This window comes from Staurois parvus, unplaced genomic scaffold, assembly GCF_062004578.1.
Source record: "Staurois parvus isolate SC_StPar_1 unplaced genomic scaffold, SC_StPar_1.0 ptg000031l, whole genome shotgun sequence".
NCBI lineage: Eukaryota > Metazoa > Chordata > Amphibia > Anura > Ranidae > Staurois > Staurois parvus.
Window position 1 is genome coordinate 472,405 of NW_028317827.1, and position 17,897 is coordinate 490,301.

Here is a 17,897-nt window from a genome sequence, read left to right on the forward strand (position 1 = left end):
CGAGGTCCCAATCATGTGATCACTGATTGGCGAATCAGTGATCACATGTAAAGTAGTAAGCAAGATGTCACTTGTGACATCATTGCTTACTACGTGTGAAATCTGTGAGGTCACATGGTACAAGGCTAATCACAACAGCCTTGTACCATGTGACAAGCTGTGACCAATCACAGCTCACTCAGTAATTCTCAATGACTGCAAGAATGCAGACAGAGAGAAAGAGAAATGATTGCTTTTACATCCTATATGGGTGTAAAAGCAATCAGTGTAAAAAAAAAAAAAATCTTCATCATGTGACAAGCTGGGACCAATCACAGCTCACACAGTAGTTCTCAATAGATGCAAGAATGTAGTCAGAGAGAAGGAGAAATGATTGTTTTTACAGCCTTTATGGGTATAAAAGCAATCAGTGTAAAAAAAAAATCATCCCCCACAAGTAGTACAGTGTCACCATGGTGACACTGTACTGCTAGGGTGACAGTATGTAAAAAGAAAAAAAAACTGGTTATAAACTAATTTGGATTTTTTTTTTACTAAAAATATAACGGAATAAATTTTGGGCAAGATTTATGATGAAATATTATTTATTTGTAAAATTTTATTAAAAAAAACACTTTTTTTCAAACTTTTTGGACATTTTCATTTACATAGCAAAAAAAATAAAAATCCCAACGGTGAATAAATACCACCAAAATAAAGCTTTATCTGTCTCAAAAAAATGGTAAAAAATTCATTTGGGTACAGTGTTGTATGACCGCGCAATTGTCATTCAAAATGTGATAGCGCTAAAAGCTGAAAATTGCCCTGGTCAGGAAGGGGGTAAAAGTGTCCGGTCTGGAAGTGGTTAATTATTGTTAGCCAATAAAAAGCTAGGATGTGCTAGGGGAAGATTGTGCTAGGGGATGTGCAAAACATGCATTTTCATGTGTTTTTTTTTTTTGTGTGGACATCCCCTTTGCAGCCTATTTGGGCAAAAATGCTTAAAATTTGTAGCTCAAAAAAGAAGCTTGAATAATTTCTTGGAGCTATAAGCTTCAAGCGACACTACTCTCCAGTGTGAACAGGCACAACTGAACCATGGGATTTTGGATGTTGAGTGTTTTAGAGCTTTGAGCTACAAAATGCTCAGATGGGAATGAAGCCTTAGTGAATAAATAGAGGGGGATGGGCAGAGGTGACAAGCTATATAGACAGATACTTTTGACACTGGGTGATAACAATAACCATCAGGACAGGTTCTTGCGAACAGAAGCTGGCCATTGGTCATGCATAGTGCCCATGGACATAGACTTATCTATCATTCCATGCACAAATAGTAGGACTAGTGACTATCATCTCATGTCTCTAAGTAGCCCATAACCAAACTCCAAGCTTATATAGAAAAAAGACGGTTTAGTCCATTTATATATATATATTATAAAATATTAATTCACATACATCTACCATAATCGCTTGCTGCCCACGTAGCGCATATGTGTGTTGGCAAAGAGAGTGAGCTTTAATGCCCATCGACCACACATTGCAATTCTTGGCCAGCTGAGCTTTCTGTGCAGAGAGTGTGCTCACTGCGTCTTCCCAGCTCAGTAACCGAACTGTCGAAAACCGCTCTCGGTCAGTGAGACTGGCTCCCAATCATGTGACCACTGTGACAGCCAATCACAATGATCACATGATCTGCTGATCCTTCCTGCCCCGGGCATACAAACCCTAATAAAGGGATAAAGACCTTATTAAAGGGCTCTGCAGGAAGGAGTTAAGTACCCACAATAGACTTTATATTAGGCCCTTGCAACCCCCTGTACAGAATCACTCTAACTGGAAAAGGAAGGAGAAGACCTCATCCAATCACAGGGTTGATGGACTTTTGTTTGCATCAGAATGGTTTCTCTACCCACACTCCAAAGACATGCTGGTAGGTTAATTGGCTCCTGTCTAAATTGGCCCTAATATGTGTATGTATGAATGTGAGTTAGGGACCTTAGATTGTACGCCCCTTGAGGGTTAGGGACTGATGTGAATGTACAATATATATGTGTAAAGCACTGCATAAATTGACGGCCCTATATAAGTACCTGAAATAAATAAAATAAATAATAGCCATACAATGCAAAAGCAGCATGAACCTGGCCAAACAGGTAAAATGCATCGGTCAATGAATTTCTGAATTATTTTAGAAGCATCTCAAACTGATGTCAAAAGCATTCTGCATTTGCCAAAAGCTTGTTGCACAGGCCCTAACAATGAGAATATGAATAAAGGATGGGAGAGAACAGACATAACCTCATGAGTGATCTGCTGCTCTTTCAATGCCCACTCAGAGGCTGGGATGGATTCTGGACCAGACTGTAATGCTTAAAGTGGTTCCAAAGTCTCAAGGTTTTTTAAGGAAAAAAAGGAAAAAAATATTCTGTGTGTAGCACCCCCCCCAAACACTTACCTGAGCCCCCCTGATCCAGCAATGTCCACGAGAGCCTCGGATCTCTGGGGACCGTCAATCCAGATTGGCTGAAGTAGCAGTGGGAGCCAGGGAGCCAATCAGGAGAGGGATGGGGCCTAGCTGTGACTGTGTGTGAAAGTACACGAGAGCCGCGGCTCGGGAGCGCACCTGCTCAGGTGCCCCCATAGCAAGCTGTTTGCTATGGGAGCACCCAAAAGGTGGGAGGGGCTAGTAACACCAACAGGGGACCCAAAAAGAGGAGGTCTGGGATGCTCTGTGCAAAACCACTGCACAGAGCAGGTAAGTATAGACATGTTTGTTATTTTTAAGGAAGAAAAACAAGACTGTAGACAGGTCTGTGATTTCTAGTAGAATCTCAAGACTGGCTGAACAGAGTTACAATCTTTGGCAGGTAAAACAGTTTACATGTAGGACTAGACCAACTTTCCATTTAGCTGATTGCCTGGGGTTTAGCTGTAAGTGACCTTGAAATGCTCTTTCATTGATTATTAAGTCCCAATACTTACTTACTTACAATACTTACTTACAATAATTTACTTGAAAAAATATCTGCCATTATTTTATTATAATCCTTTGGGGGTTTTATTTTTACATTTCTATAGGCAACCTATTACATTTAACTCCATGTGCATGATGCAGGAAGATGTGCATAGTGACTTCTATTGTCTCTTGGAACATGTGTGAATGTGCTTGCCCATGTGCTGTCTAAACACCTACCCCACCTAACACCAGAGAGTGAAATTTAACACAATCAGAGCTACAGCTAGGAGAGAATGCAAATCTGAATATGTGTTAATCACCCTCTGCTTTGCCCCTTCTGTCCCATTCATGCAATGCTGGCACTACCTGATGTGACACTTCAGCTGGCATGTTAGGGATGATGGAAATTTCACATGAAGGAGAACGTTAGCGAATTCCACTAAGCCCTGTTTAAGTATGGCATCAGTAATTGTTTAGTGAATGTACTTAAAAACTTAAAATACCTTTTTTTTATGTTTTTTTAATACAAATAAACAGCACTGAAAAAAGGGTCCATATTTGTGGCTTTGCTTGCCCTCACCTCCCATCAAACCTGTGCTTCAAGAAGTCAAAAAGGGCTTTCTGCATCATGTCCGTCACCTTCCAAGATGAGAGGTTGGAAATAAGATTGGAGAGGAGAGAAAAAAGTGAACAGGTTGTAAAAGAAAGGACAGAGTTAAAAGAGAAGAGGTCTAGAATTCTGGCTTCAGACAACATAAAGTTCAGTAGAAGTTGCTGATTCATAAATTGCACTGTTACAGAAGAGACTAAAGCTAGCCATACACCATTAGAATTTCAATCAACCGTTCATACATATTATCGTTCATTAGAACATTGGATGATTCCATCATCGGCAAACTTCCTTTGAAAAATGTAAAAAAAAATAGTTTGATTACCATGCCAATGTATCACATTTTAACATACAATTGTGGAATGCACGGAAGTGATGTAATGTTGGAGTACGCATGCGATCTTATTAGCTACTCCATCATAGTACCACAGATATCTTTAGACAGGTTATTTCTATTGTTTTATACCTCTAAATAAAAGTTTGCTTAAATTTATAGGTATATTGCATATTTATAAGTGGATTCTAAATACATGAGCTTATGATGTTAAAGGAATATACCGGATATATAGCAAACTATTAGAATAACAATACTTGTACTCAAGCACTCACTGATACCAATTACCGGTGAGATCTGCAGTGCAAATTGAGCCATTCATTTTCTATGACTCAAATGGCACAGCACCTGCAGGAAAACCACATGTGATTCCTGTTCAAATCACATGAGATTCTTTGAAGTGCGATTTGAGCCCATTCATTTTGAATGGGCTCAAATCGCACCACAAATGTATCGGTTTTTGGTATCAGAGTAAACTGAGTACTGTCCGTGATACTTTTTTTATTTGCACTAACATACAATTTTGAGGACAAGCTTTCGGGGTATGTCCCCTTCTTCAAAGTCCAAGCAGTACTATTACAAATCACAAAGTTTAAGCAGAATGTTAGAAGGGATGAAAAAAAAAAGGCTACAGATAAGATACAGCAAAAGGAGGGGGGGAGGGGGGGATACTACACTCACACAGAGGGGGTCAAGCTAGCTAATAGTCATAAAACTGTTGGATAATGAGTGAGGAATCCCATGTCCATGTTAAGGACATTATCTCTTGTGTCAAATAGAATTATCATTCTTAGTTCAAAAGTTTTTCTTTCCTGAATGGATATAAATTTTCCTTTCAGAACTAAAACATTGAGGTCTCCCATTGTGTGGCAGGGTTGTGCGAAATGGTGTCCTACAGGTGTGCAGAGGTCACCTTCTTTATGTTCTTTGATGGTATGTCTGTGCAAATTCATCCTTGTTTGCAACTTCTGTCCTGTTTCGTCAACATAAGATCCTTTGCTGCATTTTCTGCACTGGATAAGGTACACAACATTACTGGAGGTGCAGCTGTATGATCTGGAGATATTAAAGATCCCTTTTGAGTGTCTGACACTTTTTGACGGATTGATTTGGTTGCACAGCTTGCAGTGTTTCTTATTGCAGGGTTTGCTTCCATTATTTGTGAAATCTTGATCAGAAGGAAGTTTCCTACTGATTAGTTTATTTCTGAGGTTGGGGGGTTGTTTGAAGGCCAGTATTGGGGGTTGCTGGAACATTTCTTTCAGAGTTCCATCCTCTGTTATGATGGGTTGTAAATCTTTGATTATTTTTTTTATTCCTTCTAGTGCTGGGTTGTATGTGGTTACTAGAGGTACACGGTTGTTTGTTTTTTTCTATCAGAGTATCAGAGTACAAATACTTGTGCATATGCTCAGTGTCGGCACAGATACTGGTATTGATGCAACCCTAATATATATACACACATACATACACTGTATACTTCCTGGCGTCTACCTTCACGTCAGCACACAATGGGTAACTCCTCCTCTAGAACCCACAGGACCACCTCTTCCTAGCTCAATAAAAGACAGCCCCTTCCCAGCTGATGTGTCTTTTGTGGTCATGCTCCCGACCACCTATTGATTGCGTGTTGTAAGTACTTTGGTTGCTGCAAGTGTTTTCCCTCCTGGCACATTTAGCCCTCCAGGTTCAGTCTCCACTGGTGTTGGAAGACCCAGATAGTTGGAAATAAACCTTCCAAAGTGGGGATTGTTGCCTAAACAGCACTGGTATTGTACAGGTGTGGTATTAGTAAGCTCTGCAATGTCACCATTGGCCTCTCCCTTTGTTTTTTTTCCTGTCTTGTATAGGCAACATGCCACACCACTCTCCTGCCTTTATTTTCAGTTTGAGAGCGGCCGAGGATGATGTCACAGAGGGCAGGGTGATGGGGTGGTGTGGGATAGTAACCACCAGTCTCCAAGCAATGGAGCAAACAGTCTTAGAAGTCAGCATAGCGTTAGTGAAAAAAGACACTTGTCCATCTAGTTCAGGGGTCTGCAAACTATGGCCCTCCAGCTGTTGTAGTACTACAAGTCCCATCAAGCCTCTGTCTCTGAGAGTCTTGCCTGTGGCTGTCAGAGTCTTGCAGGGCCTCATGGGACTTGCACTTCCTCAACACCTGGAGGGACATAGTTTGGAGACCCCTGATCTAGTTCAACCAAAAAAAAAAAAAAAACGTGCAAATTGAAAACCTCCATATATACTTTCCTATAGCCACACTTGGAAGGAAGGCAACATATATTTACAGTATATTGGCAAAAGTATTGGGCGGCCTGCCTTTATACGTACATGAACTTTCATGGTATCCCAGTCTTAGTCCGTAGGGTTTAATATTGAGTTGGCCCCGCCCTTTGCAGCTATAACAGCTTCAACTCTTCTGGGAAGGCCGTCCACAAGGTTTAGGAGTGTGTCTATGGGAAGGTTGGACCATTCTTCCAGAAGTGCATTTGTGAGGTCAGGCACTGATGTCGGACGAGAAGGCCTGGCTCGAAGTATCCGCTCTAATTCATCCCAAAGGTGTTCTATTGGGTTGAGGTCAGGACTCTGTGCAGGCCAGTCAAGTTCCTCCACCCCAAACTCGCTTATCCATGTCTTTATGGACCTTGCTTTGTGCACTGGTGCGTAGTCATGTTAGAACAGGAAGGGGCCATCCCTAAACTGTTCCCACAAAGTTGGGAACATGAAATTGTCCAACATATCTTGTATACTGACGCCTTAAGAGTTCCCTTCACTGGAAGTAAGGGGTCAAGTCCAAATCCTGAAAAACAACCCCACACCATAATTCCTCCTCCACCAAACTTTACACTTTACATAATGCAATCAGGCAAGTAGTGTTCTCCTGGCAGCTACCAAACCCAGACACGGCCATCAAATTGGCAGGCAGAGTAGTGTAATTCATCACTCCAGAGAGCACATCTCCACTGTTCTAGTGTCCAGTGGTGGTGTGCTTTACACCACTGCATCCAACATTTTGTATTGCACTTGATGTAAGGCTTGGATGCAGCTGCTCGGCCATGGAAACCCATTCCATGAAGTTCTCTACGCACTGTTGTTGTGCTAATCCGAAGGGCACACAAAGTTTGGAGGTCTTTAGCTATTGACTCTGCAGACAGTTGGTGACTTCTGCGCACTGTGCGCTTCAGCATGCGCTGACCCTGCTCTGTCATTTTATGTGGCCTACCACTTCGTGGCTGAGCTGCTGTTGTTCCCAGTTGCTTCCATTTTGTTATAATCCCACTAACAGTTGACCGTGGAATATTTAGTAGCAAGGAAATTTCATGGATGGAATTATTGCACAGGTGGCAACCTATCACGGTACCACGCTTGGAGTCACTGAGCTCCTGAGAGCGACCCATTCTTTTGCATATGTTTGTAGAAGCAGTCTGCATGCCTAGGTGCTTGATTTCATACACCTGTGGCCATGGAGGTGATTGGAACACCTGAATACAATGATTTGGAGGGCTGGCCCAATACTTTTGGCAATATGGTGTATATACTGTATTTATTTTACATTTACAATCTTTTATTTGCATTACAATAACTTAAATTTTTACAGACTGAGGACAACGTTCATTTTCAGAATTGTGTTAATTTAGATAACAAATTAAAACATTTTCCACCCTTATTCGATTTTTTGGTTTACAGATTAAAACGAATGTCCTTTCGTCCCCATAGAATTGTTTAAATCGAACAATGATTTTGAAAACAATCACTTTTAAAAGAAATTGTAATAATATATCGCTAGTTTAGCAATCCACATCTGTGTTTGCTGATCCTCTCCAGGGCTCTGAGAGCAATCCATTATCACCCACAAATATATCTCACAGGCCTCCTTTATCTGTGCTGGAGAAGACTGTCCAGAATCTCTTTATTCTTTCTGATAAAATACAATGTAGATATACTGGAGGTTATTTACTAAAACTCGTGTGCAACATTTGGTGAAACCAATCAGCTTCCAGATTTTATTGCCAAAGCTTAATTGAACAAGCTGAACTTAGCAGCTGATTGGCTACCATGAACAGCTGTACCAGATTCAGAGCGCACCAGTTTTAGTAAATCTACCCCACTATGTTCTATTTTATTGTATTTTTGTAAAGTACAACATTTATCTGATAGAAATTATTGGAATGTTAAATTTTTTACTTGCTTGCTGTTCCATATATTAATTGTCATCATGGCTGCATTGAGAGTGTGGCATGCTCACACAACATCTTCCTGATTGTCCATTACACATTCCATTTTTTAATAAAAGGGGTATAATTTTCTATTATATTATTATAATATTGCATAATATTGTATTACATTTCATAATATAATATTATAAATACTGTATTTTAAAATTGTATAATATAATACTTTGTAATAACATTATGTAATACAAGGCCTGCCGCCCTGTCTGCCCAACAACCTGACAGTCCCCATTATTATTTTAGCATTCACCCACTGTTGGTCACCGAGAAAAAAAACTGCTAGTAGAGATGAGTGACAGTTAACGTCAGTTATCTAGTCATCGGTTCTAGGTGTACCGACTCATAAAAAGTCTGTTAGAAACATATAATTCTAAAAAATAATAATGGAATTACACTTTTTCTTTAACACTGTTTTTGTTGCTTTATTGTTTATGTTTGGTAAACATGCTTTATATACAAAGTATCAATATAGATTATTTTTTTTATAAATATTTGATGGGACATAAAGAAATGATATGCATGGTTGCAGCCATTGCCCCAAATATTTGAATATTTGATGGCAAATTAATGCTCCATGCACACTCGGCTTAAAAAACACCAGTTCCCTTGGCAGAAAAATAACACTCATATAGAGCATTTTTGTACACATGTTTAGGCATGTTTAAAGTTTCTTTCTGCCAAAAAACTTCAGTTAAAAATGCAAACCAGGAGGGTTTTTTCTGCCTCTAAACACCAAGTTTAATCTGTTCCCGTCAGCCACATGCATATATGCGTCATCTTGGAGGGTGGGCTTTAATGCCTAGAAGCCGCATATATACGTCCCAAAAGTAAAGATTTCTATGCGGAGAGTGCATGCCCAGCACTCCCAGCACAGTTACCAGCAGGAACCGGAAAGCACCCAATGCTTACTTGCAATCACAGCAGGCACATGACTGGAATGGCCACCTCTGCCTTCCGGCATTTAGAAGCTCATAAAGGAAGGTGGTGGCATGAAGGGGTTAAAATATGCATCTAAACATCCTAATGAGCACGGACACACAGGATAACATTGAGCTGCTTCTACAGGCAAAACACAAAACGCCTGTAGAAGCAGCATTTTTTAGGCCAGTGTGCATGGAGCCCAATTCTGTTTTGAGAAGACTTTGCTGTGCTATCTATGGATTCCATTGGGGAGGGGCTTTTTATGCCTTTAGTTCATTCTGACCATAACCTGTATGGATTTACTGTCTTGTTGGGTCCCAAGCCCTACTTCATAGCAGCTACGATTTCCATATACTGCACGGATTATGGTCAAAAAAGCCTGAAACAGCTGTATGTAGTTTAGAGTATGTGGCCCCTATAATATTAGACTATGGGGTGGATTTACTAAAGGCAAATATACTGTGCACTTTACAAGGGCAGTTGATCCAGAGCTTAGTAAATGAGGGCAAGCGCTTTTTACTTCTATCATCCAATCATGTAAAAGCAAAAATGCTGTTTTTATATTTTCCTGTGATTGGATATTCTTTGCAAAGTGAAACTTCATCTCATTCACAAAGCTCTGGAGGAAAGTCCTTTGCAGAGTATAATTGCACTTGCAAAGTGCACAAACTATTTGCCTTTAGTAAATCTACCCCTATACATGAACAGTACATACCAGTGGACTAGATGTGCACCTGGCTCATGGGGCAAAATGGAATGATTTGCATGGCTCCGCCCACTGTTCTGAAATGGGAAATAATTTTCCTATTTCTAGGATATGTGATGGAATGAGATTTGGCTATACCTTCTGTTCTAAGAAGACTTTACTGTGCTACATAGACATATTGCTATAATGCATATTGTATTTTTTTTTTCGTAACAGCCATGTCCAAAAAAACCCAAAATGCACTGGCTTTCAACACATAATAAAAGATAATAATTTCCACTAAACTATTTCATTGATCTGTCCTTTTGGCATCCATTTTTTTATTCACCTCAAATGTTCACTCAAGATCCCTCAATGGGTAAAGGGAAATAATATGCCCAAAATAATATACCTACAGTCTTCTACATCATCAGGACCTAAGAAGTTCCTTAGACCCAGTACTAGTGGTGTATTTAGCTCTTGTGCTGCCCTAGGCAACACTAAAATTGTGCAGCCCCCACCACCACCCAGCCACCCTGGCTCCTACTGCCACCACTAAAATTGGGCATCTGCCACGTCACTACAAATGGGTGCGCCCCACAACCCACCCCCCTCTGCCCCCTGGGCCCCGCCGCTGCCACTCTCTGCCAAACAAAACCCCTGGCTCCGCACCCGCAGAGAGCGAAAGTTAGTCAAGCACTTACCATAACCTCTCCAGAGCCAAGCCCAGTGTCTTCCTGCCTTGTGCGGCAAGCTTACACCCTCCAGCAGCGTGCAGCCTCCTCGGATTCCATGGTGGAGCCTCACCAGGTCCCCACATCCTCAGGTGACCCTAGGAAAACGCCTTGTTTGCATCGCGGTAAATATGGCACTGCCCAGCACTACTACTGAACAGACCCATCTGCAGGGTCTTTGCATACTGAGTAATAATAGACTAAGCATCCCTGAGGTCTATATCTCTAGTCTAGCTCACAACTGGGCAGCATGGACAAGCAAGAAGTCTTTTTCATCCTCTTCTGCTCAGCACTTTACTTTCAGCAAATGTTTCCACTTTATGTATGACTGTGCAGTTCACAAGCACCTACAGTAGTAATGACATGAAGGCATTTACACCTCCTGCCACCATAAAAACATACCAATATAACATTTTCAATAATTCCAATGAAAAATGACTGTAACTAAATATGGTTTCTGAAAAATTTCAGTCTACATACCTCATATCCTTTGAGCGATGGACCAACCAATACTACCGGTCTCATAGATGGCACAACATCATAAGGCGGTATATGCTCAGTCTAAAAATATAATATTGACCCATTAGTTGGCCCGTTTGGGTAACATTTAGATATTACTACTTTTAAATTTAGTAACAAGAACTTACCACTTTTTGCTTCTGTTTGGCTGCAAAAGAAAAACAGGACAGTTAGGTTCTCTTTAATAGAGAGCTCAAATGGCCTTCCTCAATTGTTAAATATATGAAGTATGTTGACTTTACTGTTCGCTATTTATGTGGGATGTATTTTTGCTAAGGGGCCTAAAACCCAAATGATCCTTCAGTTTAAATCGCCTAAATACATTCTTTAGAAAGCAGCCACATCCTGTGTGGTAAAACCTGTCCCCTGCCAGCATGGCGTAGAGAAGGACTCTCGCTCTCTGTGTGGAAGCAGTGGTCTCTTTACAGAGGTCCAGCACTCCCCCTGGTAAGTCACAAATAGAACTCTGCAGTAAGCAAAGCAAACCAAGCTTATTGGATTGTTCTAATTTTGACAAAACAGGGGGCATGTCAGTCCTCTGCAGAGAGACCACTGCTTCTACACAGAAAGCAAGGGTCCCACTCTGCTGCATGCTTGCAGGGGGCAGGATTTTCTACTGGGATATGGCTGCTTTCTAAAGAAAATTAACTGCACAACTTTGAATTCCTTTTTGTTTTGATGCACTTGGAATGTTTTCAGCGGATTTAAACTCAAGGTCCAATCGAGCTTTAAAGGAAACCTGTACTACAACAGGCTGCAATTTTCTGACCTCTCTTTCTGAAAATGTCAATTCCCTGGCTGTCATGCTGATTCAATTGCTTTAGTACTTCTTGAGTCTCTATCTTACGACAAGTAAGCAGATTCAAAATATTGACTTTGCTTTCAGTTTCTTACATAATTGTTCTGGGTGAGTGGGGTGTATTTACTAAAAGCAAAAAGGCTGTTCACTTCGCAAGGGAAGTTGTATTTTGCGAGGGAATTTGTCCAAAAGCCTATTAAATGAGGTGAAGCTCTGCTGACTTCCATCATTCAATCATGCAAGGAAACATGATGTGTTTTTTTTTCTTTGCATGTGATTGAGTATGCTTCACAAAGCTAGATTTCATCATATTTACTAAGCTCTGGGGCAAAACCTTTTGCAAAATGCTACTTCCCTTGCATTGTGAACAGCCTATTTACCTTTGGTAAATCAAATCCACTCTTTCTTGAACTTACAGTAGTGCTCAAAAGTTTGCATACCCAGGCACAAATAGTGAAATTTTGCCATTGATATTGGAAATATGGCTGATCATGCCAAAAAACTGTCTTTTATTTAAGGATAGTGATTATATGAAGCCATTTATTATCACATAGATGTTTGACTCGTTTTTAAATCATAATGATGACAGAAATCACGCAAATGGCCCTGATCAAATGTTTACATACCCTGGAATGTGTGGCCTTGGTACAGACACACAAGGTGACACACACGGGTAAAAATGGCTATCAAAGGTCAATTTCCCACATCTGTGACTTTTTAAATTGCAATTAGTGTCTGTGTATAACTAGTCAGTGAGTTTGTTAGCTCTCACGTGGATGCACTGAGCAGGCTAGATAGTAAGCCATGGGGAGCAGAAAAGAACTCTCAAAAGACCTGTGTAACAAGGTAATGGAACTTTATAAAGATGGAAAAGGATGTAAAAAGATAACCAAAGCCCTGAATATGCCAGTCAGTACTTTTCAATCACTTATTAAGAAGTGAAAAGTTTGGGGATCTCTTGATACCAAGACAAAGTTAGGTAGAGCAAGTAAGATTGCAGCCACAACTGCCAGACATGTTTGTGATACACAGAAAAACCCACAAGTAACCTCAGAAGAAATATAGGCTGCTCTGGAGAAAGACCATTCATTTTTAAGAAGCACAATACAACAGTACTTAAACAAAAAGTAGCTGCATGGTCGTGGTGTAAGAAGAAGCCTTTACTGCATCAATGCAACCACAAATGCCCAGTTACAATATGCCGGTAAACAACTTCACACCTCATTCGGCTTTTTTTTGTGGCATTGATACAGTAAAGGCTTCTTTCTGCCACCTCCACCAAGAAGCTCATTTTCGTTCAAGTATCATTTTCCATCTTTATAAAGTTCCATTACCTTGTTAGGCAGGTCTTTTGACAGTTCTTTTCTGCTCCCCATGGCTCAGTATCTCACCTGCTCATGATCAGTCATATTTTCAATATAAATGCCAAGATTTCATGATTTCTACCAGGGTATGCAAACTTTTGAGCACAATTGTAGTTAAGCTAGAGACAGCCAGGCAACTTGAATGTTCGGAAGGAATTATAGCAGCTTAAGTACAGGTTTCGTTTTTTAGAGTATATAAAAGGGGACACATAGAAAAAGGGCCATGTTCACAAGAGCTTATAATCTATTAGAGTATGAAGACACAATTAAACCATGCTGGCTGGTAAGACTTCATAATTCTTAGTGATGATTGTAACTGGCCACACATAGGAAATTGGAAGAGAATTAGAAAATGTGATAAGCTGTAGATAGGTTAGGTTATATGGGAATTCATGAAAGTTTAGGTGTGTATAGAAGATGTTACTGGTGTGTAGGACAGCTGTGCTGTGCATGGATAGGGTTCTGAAGATCCTTATGCATAGAGGGTTTTATTAGGGGTATTTGAAGAAGCCCATACTGATCCTGTCACCCCTGCCTTCATTCTCTCTTAGCCTAGGCCAACATGGTGGCAAATACAAAACTACATCAAGCCCCTGTACCCTCTAGCCACTTTTTAGCCAATAAATGCCTCCAAGGTGGGGTAGCGGCCCTTCTGTCTCTCTGATTTCGTTTCACTATCACTGGGGCCTGACCTCCCTTGACTTCATAGCTAGGTTTGACCTATTGCCATGTAACTAAAAAAAAGCTGCATCAGTGGCCAAAAAGGACACTTATATTGGACAAAAGGACATTAGTCGGTGTATTCTAGTCATATCTTGGAAAATCAAAGTGAAACTATATCATAGAAGGCACAGAAGAGTACTGTCTGGATAATAAAGACAGTGGTAGGTACAATGTAGTGTTTGCTATTATAAGCATGAATTTCTACACTTAGAAGAAAAAATGGATTACTTTAGATGTACTTAGCCCACTGACTCAAAATATTTCAGGCCCCTACTCAACAGGTGCTCAAGAACATGTGCAAAGTATGCACTGAGCACAGTTTATCATAGCCACTGTGTATTCATTGTTACAAAAAAAAACTAGTAAAAAAAAACAAAACTATAAGTGCAGGCCATTTGATGACCATCTGACAAAGCTAGTTGCATTCCAGTCAATATGGAAGACAAAACTAAGAAGTTTTTTTGCTGGTTTTCATTGTAAACCTGTGCCCAGACTATGCACTTTAAAGTATTTATGTATTTTAAAAATGCATGAAAACACTTTCAAACAAGCCCTCATTCACTGCTGTAGCTAAATACATTGTGGAGTAAATAATCCTCAAAGGTCATGGCAGGGGAACTGAAATCACAGCTATTCTTCCCTTCGGGCTCCTTCCAACCACTGCGCTGTGGTAAAATAATGAATGGCCCATAACATGGGGCTATGCACTATAATTCATTGTATTGTGCTAGCATAAATGCAGCATATGTTTGATCAGTTGTGCATTAAATAACCAATTTAGCTGAATAAACTGTCGTAATGCAATGCAAATTAATGGACAAGGTAATGCCTGCGTGTTAAGCGCACTGCAACAGAATGCCTGGTGTAAAATAGCCCTAGTTTCTGTGCCATCACCCTGCCAGCCTTCTAATGTAAACACACAGCAAGTGTTTCTGATATATATTTATACACGTGATTTTGTATTTCCAGGTAGGGGAAGTGTGTGCGCCCTACCCGTGCCGCTATTGGCAGCTACAGCTGTAGATCACCAGATCCTGACCGGAGATTCCCCATCGACACCCTGCGATTGCCGAGGAACACTGACGGGGGAGAGGTCTGTATGTAATCAATACAGATCTCTCCCCTGTCAGTTCCAGCATGCTGCTTTGTATTGCTCTGGATAGCAGAGCAAAACAAAGCAGCATGCTGACACAGTAAAACACACATCGCACACAGATTACACTTTGATTGCCCAGATGTTGACCCCTTCCTGTCCAGTGCCATTAGTACAGCGTCAGTGCTTTTTGTTGACACTGATCACTGTATGGTGTCACTGGGGATGTCGATGACAGTTGCCAGTCCCCCCCAGTGTCAGAATGCTCACAGCAGTCCCACTATAAGTCGCTGATCGCCGCCATTACTAGTATACAAAAGAAAAAAAATTCCAGTATATATACCGCCATTTTCAGAAAGCTGTAACTTTTACATTAAGATATTAATTTACACGTATTGGTATTTTGTTTTAGCAAAGACATGTAGCAGAATAAATTTTGGCCTACATTTATGATGAAATAAATTTTTTTTAAATTGTTTTACTGGAAATGTTTCATAGCAAAAAGTAAAAAATATTATTTTTTCAAAATTTTGGTTTTTTGTTTATAGCGCAAAAAAATAAAAAACAAACTGGCGATACCACCAAAAGAAAGCTCTATTTGTGGGAGAAAAGGACATACATTTAATTTAGGTGCAGCATTGCATGACCGTGCAATTGTCAGTCAAAGTAACGCAGCGCCGTATCGCAAACAATGGTCTGGTCAGGAAGGGGGGTAAATCCTCTGGAGGGCAAGTGGTTAATGCATGTATATGTATTGCCCATAGTCTGGGCACAGGTGCACTTTAAAGCGGAAGTCAAAGTTTAACTTTTCCCTACACGAAAGCTTATAAAAAGTCTTGTAAGTGCCTCTGAAATGACCCTTTAGTAGATATTAACTGAGCGTGCCATGAATGCAGAGAGTGCCGTGCCACAATGGTGACTTCCATGTGCATTCACAGGAGTGATGTCATCGCAGGCCAGCCATTCAAATTGCTGGAGAGCGAGAGCCAAAACGGGAAACTGGGTGAAGATGGAAGCAATGGGAGTGACGGTTCATTGAAGGAGTACTCCGTTTGAGGCTGCTTTCACACTGCAGTGTAACTTCTTGTACACTGATGCGCTTCTAAAACACACTATGCGGTTTTAAAAAAATCCATAGTGCATTTTAAATGCGTTGTATTAAAGTGCAGATCGATGAATAACTGGTTGTTAAGGACGCCATCGAGTGCCGGCTCCTTAGCAACCGGCTATTCATTGGCTGTTAAACAAGACCTTTACCCCTCATTTATTTTTCTTTCTAAACCCTTGCTTACCTAGTTGAAGGTTCCGCACAGTAAACATACTCACCCACCAAGCCAATCCAGTAGTGTCCTGCTGAAATCCCCTTCTCTTCTGTCTCAGACAGTCCCGTGCCGCCATCTTCAAGCGTGACGTCATGAGGAAGCCATTGGCTATTTTGGGTTCATCTGGCAACTCTCCCAATTACTCATTGCTAGGCCCACCCCTCTTGTCTTTTCTCAATGAAAGCTAATACTTCCTGAGATATATGACGTGCTGCGGGAAATGTGCACATCGATTGCCTAGGCAAATTATGTGCATGGGAGGGGCAGATCAGAAGTATTTCTGATCACCCACCCAGCCAATCCAGCGGTGTCCTGCTGAAATCCCCTTCTCTTCTGTCTCACACTCAGTCCCGTGCCACCTTCTTCAAGCGTGACGTCATCAGGAAGCCGTTGGCTATTTTGGGTTCATCTGGCAACTCTCCCAATTACTCATTGCTAGGCCCACCCCTCTTGTCTTTTCTCAATGAAAGCTAATACTTCCTGAGATATATGACGTGCTGCGGGAAATGTGCACATCGATTGCCTAGGCAAATTATGTGCATGGGAGGGGCAGATCAGAAGTATTTCTGATCACCCACCCAGCCAATCCAGCGGTGTCCTGCTGAAATCCCCTTCTCTTCTGTCTCACACTCAGTCCCGTGCCACCTTCTTCAAGCGTGACGTCATCAGGAAGCCGTTGGCTATTCTGGGTTCAGCTGGCAACTCTCCCAATTACTCATTGCTAGGCCCACCCCTCTCGTCTTTTATCAATGAAAGCTAATACGTCCTGAGATATATGACGTGCTGCGGGCAATGTGCACATCAATTGCCTAGGCCAGGGGTAGGAAACCTTCAGCTCTCTAGCTGTTGTGGAACTACATTTCCCATGAGGCATTGCAACATTACAAAACTGACAGTTACAGCTATGACTTGCAGAGGCATGATGGAACTTGTAGTCCTGCAACAGCTGGAGAGCCACAGGTTGCCTACCCCTGGCCTAGGCAAATGATGTGCATGGGAGGGGCGGATCAGAAGTAGTAAATAAAAAAAAAAAAAAGGGAAGATACAAATGAAGGTGAAGATCCGCTTTAAGGATGTCGGCGGGAGGTTGTTAAGGAGCTGGAACCCACCGGCGTCCTTAACAAACAGCGATAATGCCTCCCCCAGTACCTCTTGTGCTTGAGTGATGTCACCATCAGAGAGGGGAGGAGGCGGAAAGACAGCCGGCAGGAAAGCTGGAAGCATCGGCCCCCCAGAATGTGAGGGGAGGAGAGGGGGACGGCCGGACCAATGGAAGACTAGAGCACTCCCACTGCTGGTGACCACTATTGGGGGGGGGTGCCGGGGAGAGGTTTCTTTACATACCCGCTGATTGTTAAGGAAGCCGGCATGTGCTGACTCCTTACCAACCACCTATTCACTGATGCTTAGGGAAGCTGGCGCACTACTTAACAACCAGAATATTGTTGCCACATGAACCCAAAAATGCACCCTGGTAGCATTTGTGGTGTGTTTCCCATTGACTTGAATGGAAGGTGCATCTTTGGTGCGCTTTTGAAAATTGCACCAAGAATGCAACATGCAAGACTTAGGACTTAAAGGGAAATAATTTTGATGCGCTTTTGTCCTGCTGGTGCATTCGAG

At 41.4% G+C, this 17,897-nt stretch overlaps 1 protein-coding gene across 2 annotated transcripts in view; it reads right to left on the bottom strand.

The window, feature by feature from the left end:
- The window catches only part of CACNB4 (calcium voltage-gated channel auxiliary subunit beta 4), a 253,164-nt gene that overhangs the window by 26,148 nt on the left and 209,119 nt on the right, over positions 1-17,897 (bottom strand). For both annotated transcript variants that reach the window (XM_089659472.1, XM_089659478.1), the window contains 3 exons: positions 11,102-11,121; positions 10,935-11,015; positions 3,519-3,577 (listed from right to left, as the gene is read on the bottom strand). In XM_089659472.1, the coding sequence (XP_089515598.1) occupies positions 3,519-3,577; positions 10,935-11,015; positions 11,102-11,121 (160 nt within the window). The remainder of the gene's footprint in view (positions 1-3,518; positions 3,578-10,934; positions 11,016-11,101; positions 11,122-17,897) is intronic.